The sequence below is a fragment of the Apteryx mantelli genome, chromosome 12 (assembly GCF_036417845.1).
Source record: "Apteryx mantelli isolate bAptMan1 chromosome 12, bAptMan1.hap1, whole genome shotgun sequence".
NCBI classification, from domain to species: domain Eukaryota; kingdom Metazoa; phylum Chordata; class Aves; order Apterygiformes; family Apterygidae; genus Apteryx; species Apteryx mantelli.
Genome location: NC_089989.1, coordinates 5,866,684 through 5,883,610, shown reverse-complemented (window position 1 = coordinate 5,883,610; position 16,927 = coordinate 5,866,684). Strand labels below are relative to the sequence as shown.

Genomic DNA, 16,927 nt, shown 5'->3' with positions numbered 1-16,927 from the left:
TCGTAATACTATTGTGTTTAGTGACTCTAAGCACATGGACAGCTCCACTTCACGTTACGTGGCTAAATCTTAGCATCTGTTTGATCTTCAGCACCCACTTGTCCTATAATTCTGTAAAAAAAAAAAGAATATTCACAGGAGATTCTGATTTGGATAGAGTCTAAGAAGTACAGTGAGATCTGCAGCCTAATCCACATCTCACTGAATATTTTTGACAGCTTTAATAAGAATGAAATCAAACTCAGGATCTGAGTGACTTATCTGGCATTTGGTGCTGTTGACATTGGCCTCTATGTGTGTGCGCAGTGGGGCAAAGCACTGGAATGTTTAGCATTTCATAACCCACTGAAAACCAGTAGGAGCTGGGAGGTCCTCTTTCATAAATTCCTTCAGTAAGTCCACCTTCACAACAGGTGGATCACATTCTGAATCCATTTACACTTTTATGAGCCAGAGGAATAGCTTCAGTGTTTACACTGCTTTTAATTTATGATAGTTGCTCTGCTCTGTCATTGTTGGCAGAGTAATAGAAAACATTTTGTTTATAAACCATCTGCTTTTTTTTTTTTTCCCCACACGTGATGTATTTTTGTATCTCTTTTTCAGAATTCGAGTGGGATGCCACAGGATCATCAATCACCACATCTTTACTAATCTTATCCTTGTCTTCATCATGCTGAGCAGTGTTTCCCTAGCGGCAGAAGATCCAATTCGCAGCCACTCTTTTCGAAATAATGTAAGCCCATCATTTTTATGTCTGAAGATAAATGTATCCTCACACAGTAACAATCCTCAGAACTAGTGCCTGTTTTTTAATTTTCAAATTAAGAAACTTTCCTTTTCCCTTTTCCAGTCATAAATTTATATATTTTGCTTTAAAAAAACATAAATCTCTAAAGAAAGGTAACTTTATTAATGAAAGAGCAGAGATATTAGAACTATTTATTATCTACAGAACATTATTCCTGTGTTGGATATTAATATATCAGGATAAAATTATGCTCAAGCTGAGCATAACTTTTGCAGTTGGCCATGACTGCGGTGCATTTCCTGAATCACTTTTGGTGCTTCTCAGTGTTTGACAGTGATTTAAAAGTGACAGTAAAAATATCAGTTTATAACATGTTGGGAATCGACTTTGACCTGTCCTCTCTTCTCCAGCACTAATTCTATTATCTGGTCTTGAGGAACTTGGACTATCACTCTGTTAGCGAGTGTATGTGTTTGTAAGGATATTACCTCTTCTTTCAAAGAGGAGAGCTTAGCACAATTAGTTTCCAAAGTGTCTGGTGCCATGAATATCATATTCCTTTTTTTTTTTTTTTTTTTTTTGCAGTACTGTAAATACTCTAATCTGTAGTAGATTAGGATGCACCCACACTACTGTGTGTTAGAGTACCACAGCATAGCTAACAATCCTGAATTCCTGATTGTTTAAATCAGAAACAAAACAAGTTTCACTTTTGCTTAAACTTGCACATGGGAGGAGGATCAGAGCATGCTCAGCTCTTGCTGGTCATGAGTCATATAGTCACGATTGTGCAGTCAAGATGCAGTTTCAGCCTATATACAAACTTGAAAGTTTAGAAGCGCTTCTGCATCCCTCTGTTTAGATACAGTTGTAGAAATGAAATATTTGTATTAGAATATAAATTACAGAAATGTGTCTATTTTCACTAAAAGTGTAGTTAGTATGGTAAGTAAACATCTGCATTTTCCTAAAACAAGTTCCTGAGTCCACCGTTTTAAGTTCTTAATTCATTAGAAGACTTGTCTGGGACTCAAATAAACAATTATTAGAGAAACAAGAAGGAATCCACTCTCGGGGCCAACAATAACTTTCTCACTATCGTTGTACTACTTATATTAGTGTTTAAGTAAGAAAAAGCCTCTCAAATTATTGTGGGTTATGTGTGCTTTAGATTTGGTATGAAACAGCTAATAATGCAACCTGATAATACTCTGTGGGAACTTTTGGGATACTTTGACAGAACTTCTGCTCCTATATCACTGAATTTCTTGCTAATGTAGACGTAGCCTCTGGAGTCCTCTTTGGACCATTTACATTCTCTGAATATCTTTTCAGTAACAAAACTAAATACCAAAAAGCTAAAACTTTCTTAAAGGGTAAAAAGAGGTCAAAGCACAAACACACTAAGTGGGGTTGTGTGCTTCTGTCTTATGAAAAGATCAGCTAATGGATAAGAAGAACCGAGCTGGCAGGCAATACTGAAATTGTTACTGTGGAAATGACTTGAAGAGCTGATATTACTTTTTGTAGCTAGAGGAATGCTAGGAAGATGTAACTCCAGAGTGGTGGTAACTGAAAGGATTGTTTCTATTTGGGACACAGGCAGGTAAAATGTATGAGTGATTTCAAGAAGGACATTGCCCTTGCTGTAGATATTCACAAATGCACTAGACCTGCGTATTTTTCTTGTTATTACCTTGAATGATCATGTTTCCTTCAGCTGACCAGCTCAGCAAGGGAAAGAACTTGCTATGGAATGACAATGGGCAGAGTTTAGTGGTGATCTTGAGTTGGAAGCTGGAAGTCTCAAAAGTACTGGAAGGTTTGATGTCAACAGTCAGCTGTTATGTCTCTGCAAGAGTTGACTCTGCTTATTCCAGGTGGCACTCCAGTTCAATATGTGGCTGTCTAATGGGTCTTAGTCCATTCTGCAAATATCCCTGCTTTCTACTAATAGCAGGAGTTACTCCTTTAAGTCACTGAGTAGAATCCTGTGCTTTTCATGTTGAATATGCTGTGTTTGTTCTTCGCTGAAGATTGTTTTGTCTGTAGCCATCCTACCATGGTAAGGTGCCAGCAGAAGGGACAGCACATTGGCTGTGTCCTTAACCAAACAAGTCACGCTCTGCTGAACGCACTGATGAACATGGTAGCTAACCATCTTGAGGAGTCTCTTAGCTTCAACACCATTTCTCTGTTAAAATTCATGACACAGAACAGGAGTGACAAAACAGATTTAGAAGCTGGAATGGTTTGAATATTTCCTTTTAACTCTAGGATGAATTCCTTACTGATTGATCTTTGTTGAATGGTTTTAATATTTACCTGCTTTTTCAGCAACTGCAAGAGACAGAAGGATGTGATCTTCAGCGGAACATGGGGGGAAAAAAGTTTTTCATGCATTTAATCTAATAGGAACACTTTTTTTGTCTGTTGTCCCTTTGTCTTATTTCTCCTTCGCATTCAATTAGCTGTTAAACCACTGATACCAAGTTTCTGTGCAGAACTCTTTGGTAGATGCATCCTTGAGTACTTCCCTTGAAAATAAAACTAGTACAGTACTGCAGTATATGGTGTGCACTAGATTAGGTGCTAATGATATTGTCACCTTGAAAGGGTGAAATCCTGGTTCTACTGAAATATATGGCAGTGTTTCTACTGACAACAGTGAAGTCGATATCAATCCAAGATCTTTTTAAAAGTTTGCTTATCACTATACAACTATTGTTGATTCTTTTAAATTTCCTACAAATAAATCACTGCTGTATCTTCAATATTCAGGAAAAAATAGCTGTAGTGTTGGTTTTAAGTAATGTACTTATTCATTAATTTGTTTTGTGACTCTCAGGCCAATTCCGTACAGGGAGAATGTAATGTAGCAGAATGTAGAATGATGTAGTGTCTAGAAACATCCACTGAAATTTGATTTTTTTTTTTTTTTTTTTGATGCAATGCTGTGATTAAAAAACACTGTTATTGATAAGCAGTTTTTCTTTGTGTAAGATTCTTTATCCTTGCTAAAGGTGAAGAAAGTACCTGTGAAAGTTGATGGAAGAAAGTCTGAATTGAAAGAAAATGTTGCATATTGGGTCCTGTTAACTCCTTGGTGCAGAAATCTTATATTGAAGCACAGTGTCATCTGATAAATTTTTAAGTAAACAAAAATGGTTGTACAATAGCTGGAAGTTTAAACTACATTGTCTAAGCTCCCTATCTGCCTGCTTAGATGTATTCATTTATTTTTGTGCATGTGGTCTAAACTGTAAAAATTTATTTATAGATGAATTTCTTACTGTGGCACATATTATACCTTGCAGATACTTGGTTACTTTGACTATGCTTTCACAGCCATCTTTACTGTTGAAATCCTGTTAAAGGTAATGCGTTGTTAATTGATCCTTGTTAGCTCAAAAGCAGCTTTAGCAATAATGTTTGTAACTTTTTGTTTACCTTCCAGATCCTAGGGTATGCAGATTATGTCTTCACTAGTATGTTTACATTTGAGATCATTTTGAAGGTAACAGGTTTTTAAAGGAAGTTTGTTTAAAAGGATTTTCCTTGTGTGTCACCTGCCAAGAAAAGGCACTTGAAGTGTTCTTCGCCTTTTCTCTAAATGATCAAAGCTAAACATCTTTTAAACCAAAGGATTTTTTTATTTGACAGTTTCTCATAATTTTGATTGGTCATTTTTCACCACTGGGTGCATGTAGAAGCTGATTTTTGTATCATTACATCAATTTAATAATTCACTTTTTACCCTTTTTAAACTTAACAGTTGTCAGAAAAGGGAAAAATAATTCACTGCGCATGAGCTTTTCCTCTTCCCTGCTCTGGCATTTCCAAAAAAGATAATCAGCCTTTTCAGAAGGGAGCATGTAATTTCTCATTTCTCTTGCTGATCTATATTCACAGAGCTAAAATAGTAGATAACTATTTTCTTGCAATAGGACTTGCAAGATATCTTGCATTTATCTATATACTAAGATACTTTGCATTGATCTTATCTTGGGCATACATTTAACTACACAGAAAGGCATAAATATGCTTGCTTAAATGTATTACCCATGCATGAGTCCAAAATTGGCATTTTAATGTATAGTTTGTGTACTGATTATTAAGCATACCCTTTGGGATTACTCACACTTTGGCTGTATGAGGCAAAGAAGCCATATAACTGTGGTTTGGGTTCACATATGGGAAAATGCAGAACAAAAGCAAAATTTTTTGGAAATCGCTGAAATACTTTTTTCAGAGATTTACACATTTCTTAAAAGTTTCATGCAGTACATATGCGCCTTGAATTTTTGCTTGAGTAACCCTGATACTTATATTTACAGATTTTTCAATACACTAAGAATCTGTACATAAACTTTGCATTTCTTGTTGAGAATTAAGCTTAACAAAAACTCTTTTCCCAGCTTTTGCTCATATTGCTATGCATATTCTTCGCAGTGCGGTTTGATTAATACTAATTAATGCAATATTTGGGCTGTTTACAAGATAAGCTGTACTGTAAATAGTAAACTATTTTTATGCTTGCAAACTTACATTTATCTTATGTTATCCCCTTATTTCTCATTTTCCTCAGTGAGGAGCTTGCTAAGGACTTGGTTAATCTTTAACATTTGTGGCATTGTAGAATAAGTTTTCAGCTAGAGAAAGGTCAAACTAAAGGAAAGAATGAAGCACTGAAAAGATCATACTGTTAGATCAAACTAGTTCCAAACTTTGGATTTGAGAAGCTGTACTAGATGTGTTGCCACCATTGCTGTGGCAGGAGAGAGCCGGGAGAACATCCACATCCTTTGAGCAGCAGGTTGTAGAGCCCCTGCAGTTCCAGTTGTGTTTCTGAAGGAGCCAGAGGAATTAAGCATGGCACAAACTATATGTGTATAGAAAACGAACATACCTGCGAACTGTAAAAGATTCTAACATCGAGTGATTCAGAATTATTCAAGGAAAGTAGGAAGCACTAGAATGGGGGCTACTGAAATTTGGCATTGTAAAATGATACAAAGAAACAGGAAGCACCACCATAGCCAAAAATGTTGATGCTCCTGACTCTGCTTTCTCTAGGAAGCTCAACAGTCATGTGTATTTATGAAGGAAAATAAACTCTAGCATAGAAAGTTTAATAGACAACCAGAACGAGACATATGTACATATGCAGTGCCCTGCTTTGCTAACATGTCTGAGACATTGGCTTTGCTTGCTTATGGCTGGAGTCCTTGATGTTGTCTATGTTGGGTTTTGCGCTGTGCTCTCCACAGTACCCAAGTCTTACAGAAGCTGCGTGTGTTCTGCAAGGAAGAAGTTCAAGACTAGATGTGTAGTGACAGTAGCTTTCCTTAAATTCCAGACAAAAAGTGTATGAAACTGGATTAAAATAACCAGAGGCAGTATCATCAGCTGCAGGGAAGAAACTTGTAAATGTCCCAAAAGCAAGCAAGCAAAACAGAATAACTCGCAACATGTGGAGAGTGTCTCTGCACTGTATTTTATTGACTGCTCTGTAGACATCAGGATTTCCACGTGGTATGGGGTCAAGGACACGAATGAGAATATGAATAACAGAAAAGCTGCAATAGCAGTTTAAAGCACTTAAGAATTCTCTTACATAACCTCTATGTGGCTTTTAAATCCAGCTTACCATCCTGTTTGCAGTACTTGGAAAATGTGAGAACATCAAAGTGAAGGTCAGGTTAGGGCCTTCTGCTTTTAACCTTGCACCAGCTGTGCTTATCCCCTACCATTTAAACCAGCTCCCACTCAAGTGGAATTCCGGGCATAAGGAAAAGAGCAATACTGGTGGACCCACGGGTGCGCAGCTTAGTGAGCGTTCTCCAGCACCTACTCCACTGAAGGCTGTAACACCGCTCACGACATCAAATGTGGTCTAGGCCTTGCTTTTGTCCTGATCTGTGAAAGGGTTAGAATGATTTTGTTATAGAAGGGTTTTAGTCAAATGCTTCCACTGGGCTTTATAATGATTAAAACATGAGTAGCCATATGAATGTGGGGAAAAATATAATTCACCTGTACTTTTAAGTCAATATATCTTGGCATTTGTGGGCATCTATACATTAAACTTTGTATACTTTGTAACTTTGGTTATTTTGGTCTTTAACTCCCACTGATTTTAATGAATGTTAGGCACTTACCTTCAGGATTTAAGCCATCCTCTATAAAGCTGTAAGAGAAAAGAGTTGGGAATTTTATAATATGTATTGCCTCACTTAAGGCCATGGCATAGGTTAAAGCTTTAGGGTTTTTATTCTTTTAATTTTGAGCAACATTTAGTAATTGGATCATGACAAAGTTGCACATAAAAATAAGAAGGAAAAGGCTTCCAAGAAAAAAGCATCCTTTGGACCTTGCATTTCTTTTCACATGTATAGCTTCCACCAAAGCTGATGGATTTTTCATGCAAAAGACCTGCAAGTTTATGCACACAAGCAGTGATACAGTGGACTGAGATACCCATTAACAGTTGGTAGCTCTCTTCTACTTTGTGGAAAGGTTTGCTTTTTATTATTGATAACAGTAATGAAAGATGTAATAGTTTGCTGCAAGAGGAAAGGATATAAAATCTTTCCACCTTTGGTGAATAGAAATAGAAATGCAAAAGACTAGGGAAGCGGGAAAAGGGGAAAGGGAAGAGAAGTGAAGTAGTAATGGGTTGAAAATGCACAGAGGAAATTTAGAATAAGTGTTGGGGAAAAAATGAGCTTTCTTAATGGTAAGGGTAGTAAGACTGATATTGATTGTCTAAGATGGTTGTGGTTTATCCATCACTGGAAATTTTTGGTAAGTTAGATCTGTCAGCAATCACAGAACCATATATCCCTTTGAGATCTTTTCCAGCCCTATTCTCTATTATTTTATTATTCAGTCAGTATGAGATGTTCTCTGAGTGGTATTGAGTTATCTTATCTCTAGAAAACAATGAGTAGCTGAGAGTACTCAGCTCTTCTTAAAAGGTGCTTAAAGCTGGAGATATTAGAATCCATGGGCCTGAACTGAATAGTAGGTATTTTTCAGAAGTATCCTTATTTTAATCTCAAGTTTAGTTTCAGAGTTTCATTCTTAATCCATAACTGTTAAGAATCCATGCAAAAAATAAGTGCAAGTTCTGTGCTTCTAATTGGCCTAACTGGTTCCCTCTATGCATTTCTTAAAATGATATTTACTTTCAATTAAGCTAACTTATAGATTTAGGAGCCAAATTCAACTTTGTGCTACCTGAAGACTTCTGCCCAGATTCTGTCTGCAGCCATAATTGATAGAGCCTCTATTGCTGTCTCCTAATGAAACCTGCAAATAATGTTGTGCAGTTTCCCTCGCAAGATACCCCTTTTGTGCTCTTTTCATCTTAATCACAAGCGCAGGAAGTAAAAAATGGAGAGTGTTTCCAATGGGAAGAACAGTGTTTGGTATTTCCACCAAACCAGCAAACTTCAGGGACTACTGTCTACATGTAATACAGAACAGTCTCTGTTTTTTCCACTGCCCTGGGAATCACAAGCACAAATACTACAAGCATGCTATGCCTATTCTACCAAGATGCACGCTCATGCTCCTAACATGTCTCCCACGTGACAATGACAAGCACCAGTGTAAAGGGGCATAAGAGAGCCTTATGCTGGTTCTACACCGGGTTTTACTCTCAGATTTTTGCAGTACCTTTTCAGCTCCTTCCAGTTCCCAAGACAATATGAACGATTGGGAGCCAGAATCTGGACCTTAGAATTTAGTAAGCTTGGAAGTTTTATGGTTCTACTAGTCATTTTTCTAACAAAGGCCCAACCAGTTCAGTGAAATCAGCTCGGCCTAATCAGTTCTTACACAGAAGTAGAACATTTATTGATATCAGAAACAATTAGCACGTTTGCTGGTGTTGCTTGAGCATAGCTTGTTTAGTTTAAATGAAACTTATTTATATACGTAGTGGGATTGTTTTGTATCTTAATTACAAGGTGAGATCCTATTGTATGTATTTGCACTCTAGGCAAGTGTCTTGTAAACAGCCTAAATGTGAATTTGAATTAATACAGATAGAGAATAAATGTGTAACAATTCTATTTTTAGATGACAGCTTTCGGAGCATTCCTTCATAAAGGGTCCTTCTGCAGGAATTATTTTAATTTGCTGGATTTGCTGGTTGTGGGTGTTTCTCTGGTATCATTTGGTATTCAGTAAGTATTATAGTTATAATGTGAATGATTTATTTTTGCTTTAGGGTTTTAAACTGAACTTGTCTTTCAGCTCCTTTTGTTCCCCTGTTTTGTGTGGGTGTGCAAGTTCAGTATTCAGGGTTGGGAACGGGACGAGCTAGTGCTTTGTATGGAGAGTGTTGTAACTCATTACTAATACAGGTTGGAAACAAATTACTGCTTCCCGCTATTACCAAGAGAACAAGGAAGAGCACCATGACACTGTACTGTATAGCAAGTAATTCCTGGAGCTTCAGGAGGTTTAGATTCCCTCTTTTGTGCTATTGCCAAATGTACAATACAGTTCTAAGAGCCTGTTCTTTCAGCATTGCCATAGTGTGGTGTATAACCTGACAGTATCTGAAGGGGAGAGAATTTATACTATAATCAGGACTGGTTAGGTGAGTGGTAGTGAAGAAATTTTTTGCTCCCTTTGGATCAGGCAAAACATGGTAATCTAAGAGTCTAAAGGCGCTTATTGATTCACTGAAGGAGCGGTTCTGCCTCATTTATAATCATCTGTGAAACCTTTACTGACTTAAAAAAGAGCAAGGGCTGAGCGTCAGTCAACCGTTTCCCAATTTGCATTGTGCTTGTACTAGAGCACCTGTTATGCAAGCTTTCAGTTTTGCGGTATGTTCTTTAAAAGGCCATCTGCTATTATTTCCTCTCAAAATGCAGGCCTAGCTACTTAAACAAAGAAAGTGTGAGTCATTTAAGATCTTTTCATCTCCAATTGGTTGGAAATTAAGGTATTCATTGCTTTACGGGACTTGCACAATGTCTTCGATAGACTTGTCAACACTGAAAAATACTTCAGAGAGTATTTTGCTTGTGACCAAACTTAGCTGCGTTACGGTGTCAGACAAGCCTTTGAGCTGTTAATTCCCAAGTTGCTCCAGAAATCAAAATCATTCTTACAATATTTGAGATTAATAGTATTTTTAATATTCATAAAAGATCTGTAAAGGACTTCAAAAATCTTAAGACTTTCCTGAATTTTCATATATAAGGAAGTTGCAATAGCATTGTTATTTGTAGTAAGAAAACTAGTTAACTGAAAAGTAACGGAATAACTTTTCTTTTTTCCCTAGATCAAGTGCTATCTCAGTTGTGAAGATCCTCAGAGTTTTAAGAGTCTTGAGGCCTCTAAGGGCAATAAACAGAGCAAAAGGACTTAAGGTTTTTACTTTTATCTTTTTCTAATTTCCATTTCTTTTGGCCTGTTTCTTCAGTCCTGCCTCAGGTTAAAAACTGTACTACAAAAGAAAATGCCTGGAGAGGGTCACAGGGCAAGGCCAAAAGTCAGTTCCTGATTCTTAAGCATGCTGGGCCCGATTCTGCCCACTCTTACAAGAGTTTATATGTATCATGCCACTGAGTGCAGATTTTGGCCATTACACTTGCTATGAGCCAATGTGTCACAGCAGTATTTTTATTGTCATTCCACTGTGCATTTGTAATTTTTAACCAGATGTTAATGGGTCTATTTCAACAGACATCTGAGAAATTTAGAAAACAAGTCTAGGTATAATACTGACATCACAAAAATAGTTATTTTTAAAAAATAATCAATGTGAGAAAATATGCCTTTACTCTTGTATGTATTTTATGATACTACTATGTAAAAATTGTGTTAAAATCTTTTTTTCTTTCTTTGCAGCATGTTGTTCAATGTGTCTTTGTGGCTATTAGAACTATCGGTAATATCATGATTGTTACAACTCTGCTGCAGTTCATGTTTGCTTGTATTGGAGTGCAGCTGTTCAAGGTAAATAAACTCAAAATTTACACTGCATCAAGAACAAGAAAGCTCTTCTTGGTGACTTGGTGCTGGAACTGGGGCTGGTCCTGTTTTGAACCAGTCATAGTATAAATGTGTTTATTTTATATGTACTGCATTTTACCTTTTTTGTTGTTGTTTTGTATGTAGGGAAAATTCTATAGGTGCACTGATGAGGCAAAACAGAATCCTGAGGAATGCCGGTGAGAACTCCTTTGATTTATGAATGTGACACATTATAGTTTAAACTGTAGCAACTGGGCAGGCATGTCTCAAGCCATGTAGGTTTATGTGAGTTGGAATCATCATCTTAAATCCACCAGCAAACTCTAAAACATAAAGGTGGTCAACCAAAGTTAGCAAGGAAATTAAACAAGTTTAGCGATGGCATCAAATCAACTATTTTGAATAGAAGATTGAATAATTCTGAGGCTAATCTAATATTTCACTAATCACAGTTTTTCTTTCCCTTTCCCACAGGGGGATATATATTGTTTATAAAGATGGAGATGTTGATAATCCAATGGTCAAAGAGAGGGTCTGGCAAAACAGTGATTTCAACTTTGACAATGTTTTGTCTGCTATGATGGCCCTTTTTACAGTATCTACTTTTGAAGGCTGGCCAGCGTGAGTGAATTCTCCCTGTATTCACAGCATTGTTAACACAGTTGCATTTTCCAGAACGGTTCTCTATCATTTACCAGGTTTTTTGGGGGAGCAAAACAGTCCTAAGTGATGATATAAAAACTTATTAACGGAGGAAGAGAAAAAAGCATATCATTGTTCTGAATGTACTGTTCTTTATATAAAAGTCTGTGTGCATTTTTCCTATAATTGTATTTCAGCAATTCACTGCCTTTGCAGTCTGTAATGGAGCAGTGAGTGGGCAATGTTGGATTCGGGAATTCAACAAAATGAGATTTCAGTCTTCATTTTATATTTTGAGATTTCACTATGGATACAGAATAGACAAAGTACAGCTGTTGAGAACTCATCATTAGTGCGTATTAGGTCAAACTGAATGCTGAAAATGCTCATTATTCAAGTCGTCTTTTGCCAGTAAAATCAATTTAAAAATGTGAGCTCCACATAGGATAACATAAAAGCACCATATGGTTTCTGGATATAGTATTGTCCTTTTTGTGTGTGTGTGTGTGTGCCTGTTAAAATCAGTGTAATCTTATGTTTTATATTGTTTGATTCCTAATCTTTCAGCTACTTCTGCTATAATGGACTGTTCTTCAGCTCTAATGGAAGTAATCCTTTTAGATGTTTATCCTTCCATGCCCTTTAAATAATATGAAAATTTTAGGCCTTTGAGTAAAACTTGCACTACAAAACTTGTAAAACAGTAGGCCATTTCTAAAATCCATCCTCTAAGTCAGCATATTTTACTGTCTTTTGCCATTTTAATGATAATAAAGATACACTTTTTTGTTTTTCAGACTGCTGTACAAAGCCATTGATTCGAATGGCGAGAATGTAGGACCTGTATACAACTATAGAGTGGAGATCTCCATTTTTTTCATCATCTATATCATCATTATTGCTTTTTTTATGATGAACATATTTGTTGGTTTTGTCATTGTTACATTCCAAGAACAGGGAGAACAAGAATATAAGAACTGTGAGCTGGACAAAAATCAGGTTAAAATAAATAATGAACTCTTTAATTTTTGAAAGTATCCTTGTTTATTTATGCATGAAGAGCTTCCTTTCTGCTTTGGGTCTGAAGAGGGCACCAAGCACATATCTTAGTAAAAAAACAGAATTAGTAAATACTACTGTCAATAGCTATGCAAGTCACTCGATGTTCCTCTTTCTGTAAGCCCAACATCTCAGCCTTTTTGTTATGAAGGGTGTTACATTAAGCTTGTCAGCTTCTTAGTGTCTCGCTTGTTGGTGTCACATTAAGAAGAATGTAGCATTTGCCAACTTATCTGTAGGCAGGGGTAGGTTTTACAATAAGAATAGAAATATAAATACTACATTCTGAATATTTGTCCCATATTAAGGAAAATGTTCAAAGTAGATTTTTATGCTTGTTTTTTTCTATTTATAAAGAAACTCATGGTTTGTATTCAGATTCGAACAAATTCTGCACCTCTTATTGTTTAATCCTTTGACTGAGAAACTCATCAGTCAGGGGTCATGATCTTTCAGGTACACATATTCCACTGTAATACATATTTAAATGAAGTTAACCATGAAACTTTGAGTAGCATTCATATGACATTTTGTGCTCTATCAGTCAGCTTATGTAAGCATCCTTCAAAAGGAAAGGGGGAAGGCCCAACCTCTCTGAAGATTTCAAACCCTGATAGAGTTGGAGGTGAATCCATTATGTTCCCATCTATGTAACATGATTTTACTGGGCAGTTTAACTGAACTGTTATGAATAACACTCCTCCAGTATTTATTTTCCTGACTCTGTGGTTTTATGCTGTGCTGTTACATTTGTGATTGAAAACTGCGTAAAGGCAAAGCATGGCTTTTATAGGTGACTTAATAGTCATCTTTATTATTAGCTAAGATTCTTTAGAATTAATTCTAGATAATTCATTAGAATTATGATGGCTGGATAGCACCATGATGAGTAATATCCATACTACACATGAGGTATTGTACTATATACTATACCTATACACACACACATGTAGTCTGTAGTGTACTACTGTATGCTACTACACTATATAGAGGCAAAACATTTCAGAATTTCCATGAGTATTTTTTGATTTCTTTTTATGTGGCTGAGTAGTGCATAAGGTTAGTTGCAGTTGTAAATGACCAAGTGAAGATTGGTAAGCTACTTGATTACTTGATTAATACTTAATAATAAAAAACTCTATACCAAGTAGATACACTGCCTGTTTTTTAGACTTCTATTTAAGAATTTGCACTTATAAATAGTATTCCCTAGTGATTCACTGTTATGTACAGTCTGACAATTTTTGATGTGTTTACTTTTACAGCGTCAGTGTGTAGAATATGCCTTGAAGGCACGCCCTCTTCGTAGATATATTCCAAAAAATCCTTACCAGTACAAGTTCTGGTATGTGGTGAACTCTACTGGATTTGAATACATCATGTTTGTCCTCATCATGCTGAACACACTTTGCTTGGCTATGCAGGTAGGAAAACCAGAAGCTTTTTTGAAGCCTTTGGCATGAATTTCAGGGAAGAATATGGGAGATACAGTGCCTTTCATTTATGGCAACATCTACTTCTTTATGTAGTGAAATTTAAAAAAACCCTCTGGACATAGTACTCTTCAGTGACGTATTCCAATCTGTGTATCAGTTCTGTGAAGTAAAATTCTTTAAAACTGCTTGATGTTGATAAAGGTTTCCCTAACAAGAAAGAATGGCAGGAATGAGAGAAGCAATGCATAGATTCCCTCCCTCCACTTTCTTCCCTCAAGACTTTAGTGTTCCAAAGGAAAATTACTGGGTGCTATTCTGTTTTAAGCTTTCGCTATTTCTAAAGTTATTCTTCCTTCAGATGACAGAAGGATATGAGATAACTGATGAAGCAGCTGGAGATAAAAGGGGGAGGTACAAGAGGGGTATCCTGAAAACTCGATCAGTTTCAAAGACTTGAACAAGCCATTTTTTACAGTTGTGTCAAAATTTCTCTTCCTATGTATATAATGTTCCCCCACAACACTGCTCCCCAGCCATGCTGTGCAGTCCGATTATTAGTGATAGATCAAAATAATAATTGCTGTACTGATTATACTTATTAATTATGTACTTGTGAAAGAACACACTATAATTAGTGAAGGCTACTAAAAGCTCAGAGTAATATTGGACACTGTAAGTGATATTCATCAGTCAGTGTTTGAAAGCAATTAGTGGAGAGAGTAACTTCATGCAAGATTCCACAATCCTCTCCTGTACAAAGTCCACTGAGTACAGAAAGGGTAATATTGGACTCTGTGACCTATATGTTCCAAAAATATGAAATAGCAGTCTTTGCCAAAGCGTCCTTTGGAAGATACTTTAATGCCGCTTGTGTGGTTAAATACTTAATTTGCACCAAAAAATACTTTGCAAAAATCAGTTTTTCTTGGAGTTACCTATGCTAAAATCAAGCTTTTGTGCCGTATTTTTACCTGCAGCATAATATAATTTACATTTGTGTATTCCCAAGACCATCCATGTGCAAGAAAATCTAAAGAGTACATAAAAGCCTACTTTTGTGAGCAAACATTTCTATCAATCAGTTAGATCTTTTATCTAATATATTCTTTTACATAATGCATTTAAGCATTACTTCACTTCCTTCTAGCTTCTGTACTTGTTTTGTGTTCTTTTTGTATACGCACTACACCATCTTTCTATCTCTGGTGTTTGTATCTTCTTCAGAAGCTTAAAAATATCATGTGTAGAATAACCATAGAACTGTATGATAATGCAAACCTCATACAAACATCTATTTTCATATATTAGCTGTGTATATATCTGTGCGTATTTTTGTGTGTTTTTTCTGTGTGTGTGTGTGTGTGTATATATACTTTTACCTTTTTCTTCTTTTTCCAGCATTACACACGCACTGTTTTTCACCAGCTATTTCTCTTGTCTACTTTTCCCAGTTATTTCTTTCTCTTCCCCAATACTTTAGATTTTAATAAGAAAAAGATTAGCTAAAATCCAATTTACATACCCATTCTGCTTACTTTTGCTGTAAACTTGTGGGAGCTGTATCCCCTTAAAATTATCATTGCCACACAATACATATTATTCTTTGACTAACATACTGCAGACTTTCTAAATAAGTGCAACACAAAGTTATATAACTTTTAAGCATATCATAAACAACTTGGGAAATTGCTTTTGCTTAATACCTCATTTTTGAGGGGCCGGTTTTCTTCTCAAAACCATCTCTCTGGAGATCCTCTAAGTATGTAGAGGAATGACAAATTTGTTCCACTCAGTGCCTTAACAGAATCAATTTTAGATAACTCCATTTTTGACCGGCAATATTCAATTAGTCTTTATGCGTATAAGTCTGCATCATAAATACTAAGAGAAAACATCTTCCTGGACTGCTTTTTTGCCAACTTCGTCTTATGCTATCCTACTTTCATTTAATATTTACAATCCTTTACTTTTAAAAGTGTCATATTTTTCATTCACAGCACTATGGACAGTCTAAGCTCTTTAATGATGCAATGGACATTATGAATATGGTTTTCACAGGAGTGTTCACTGTTGAAATGGTTTTGAAAGTGATTGCGTTCAAACCCAAGGTAAGTTTTAGATGTGCTTTAATTAGGTTATCACCAAAAGAATTAAGTATAACAAGTATCACATTATATATTATTCAATTAACAAGAAGAACCTACATGTTTCCCACATTTAACTATCAGTGAAATCTTCACAAAAATGTTAATTTGATTATATGTGTATATGTAACTCCAGGAAATGAAATACAGATATCAGAAAAAATATTACAAGGTAGTTGATGAAATTTGGAATACTTTGAGGGTAATGGAAAGGTCCCTTTCTAAATCAGATAAATCTTTTCCTGTTACAAGCATTACCGCTTCTTATATTCATGGTACTGTATTCATAATCTTAAACAAAGTTAATGCTCAGTAAAGACTTGTATGTTATGTCATACTTTGTTTTCTAAAATGCAAAATTATAATATATCTTTATTTTATAAAATATAGCTAAGTACTACAAACATACACATAAATAACTTTGCATATTCAAGTAGCCTTCTTAGTTTTTTGTTTTCAATTCCGTATACACAGCATTTGGTAGAGGGACCCACAGTAAGCAGCTTAGATTCCTTGCCTTAAAGGGACACTGTCAAAATGAACAATGCAAGCATGTTTTCTGAAGTAGGTTTTACAGAGATACTGATAACTATAATTACTAATTGAAAAGGAATGATGAAAATCAGATTATGATAGTTCATCCAGTCTTATTTGTTCAGTTCTCACATCCCATTTATGACAGTGTGAAATTTAAGAAAGAAAAGCTAAACTGAATTTTGGTTTCAGTTACAATGAAATCAATATTTATTCTGGTCTTATATCTATGTAAATAAGTAAAATGTGGTCACTCACTCTGCACAGAATATGAAAAAAACCAGCCATGCCATTTGAGGCTTACTGATCTCACCATCTAGGCCCGGTATTTTTCTTTTTTCATTGCCCTTCTTTTAAAG

At 35.8% G+C, this 16,927-nt stretch overlaps 2 protein-coding genes across 3 annotated transcripts in view; one reads left to right on the top strand and one right to left on the bottom strand.

Moving 5' to 3' along the window:
- The window catches only part of CHDH (choline dehydrogenase), a 463,978-nt gene that overhangs the window by 363,839 nt on the left and 83,212 nt on the right, over positions 1-16,927 (bottom strand). The window lies entirely within an intron of this gene.
- CACNA1D (calcium voltage-gated channel subunit alpha1 D) overlaps positions 1-16,927 on the top strand; it is a 211,740-nt gene that overhangs the window by 129,881 nt on the left and 64,932 nt on the right. Inside the window, exons 20-29 of the mRNA XM_067303775.1 lie at positions 607-736; positions 4,069-4,128; positions 8,840-8,946; positions 10,059-10,146; positions 10,628-10,735; positions 10,898-10,950; positions 11,228-11,374; positions 12,193-12,394; positions 13,720-13,878; positions 15,888-15,998. Of these exons, the coding sequence (XP_067159876.1) occupies positions 607-736; positions 4,069-4,128; positions 8,840-8,946; positions 10,059-10,146; positions 10,628-10,735; positions 10,898-10,950; positions 11,228-11,374; positions 12,193-12,394; positions 13,720-13,878; positions 15,888-15,998 (1,165 nt within the window). The remainder of the gene's footprint in view (positions 1-606; positions 737-4,068; positions 4,129-8,839; positions 8,947-10,058; positions 10,147-10,627; positions 10,736-10,897; positions 10,951-11,227; positions 11,375-12,192; positions 12,395-13,719; positions 13,879-15,887; positions 15,999-16,927) is intronic.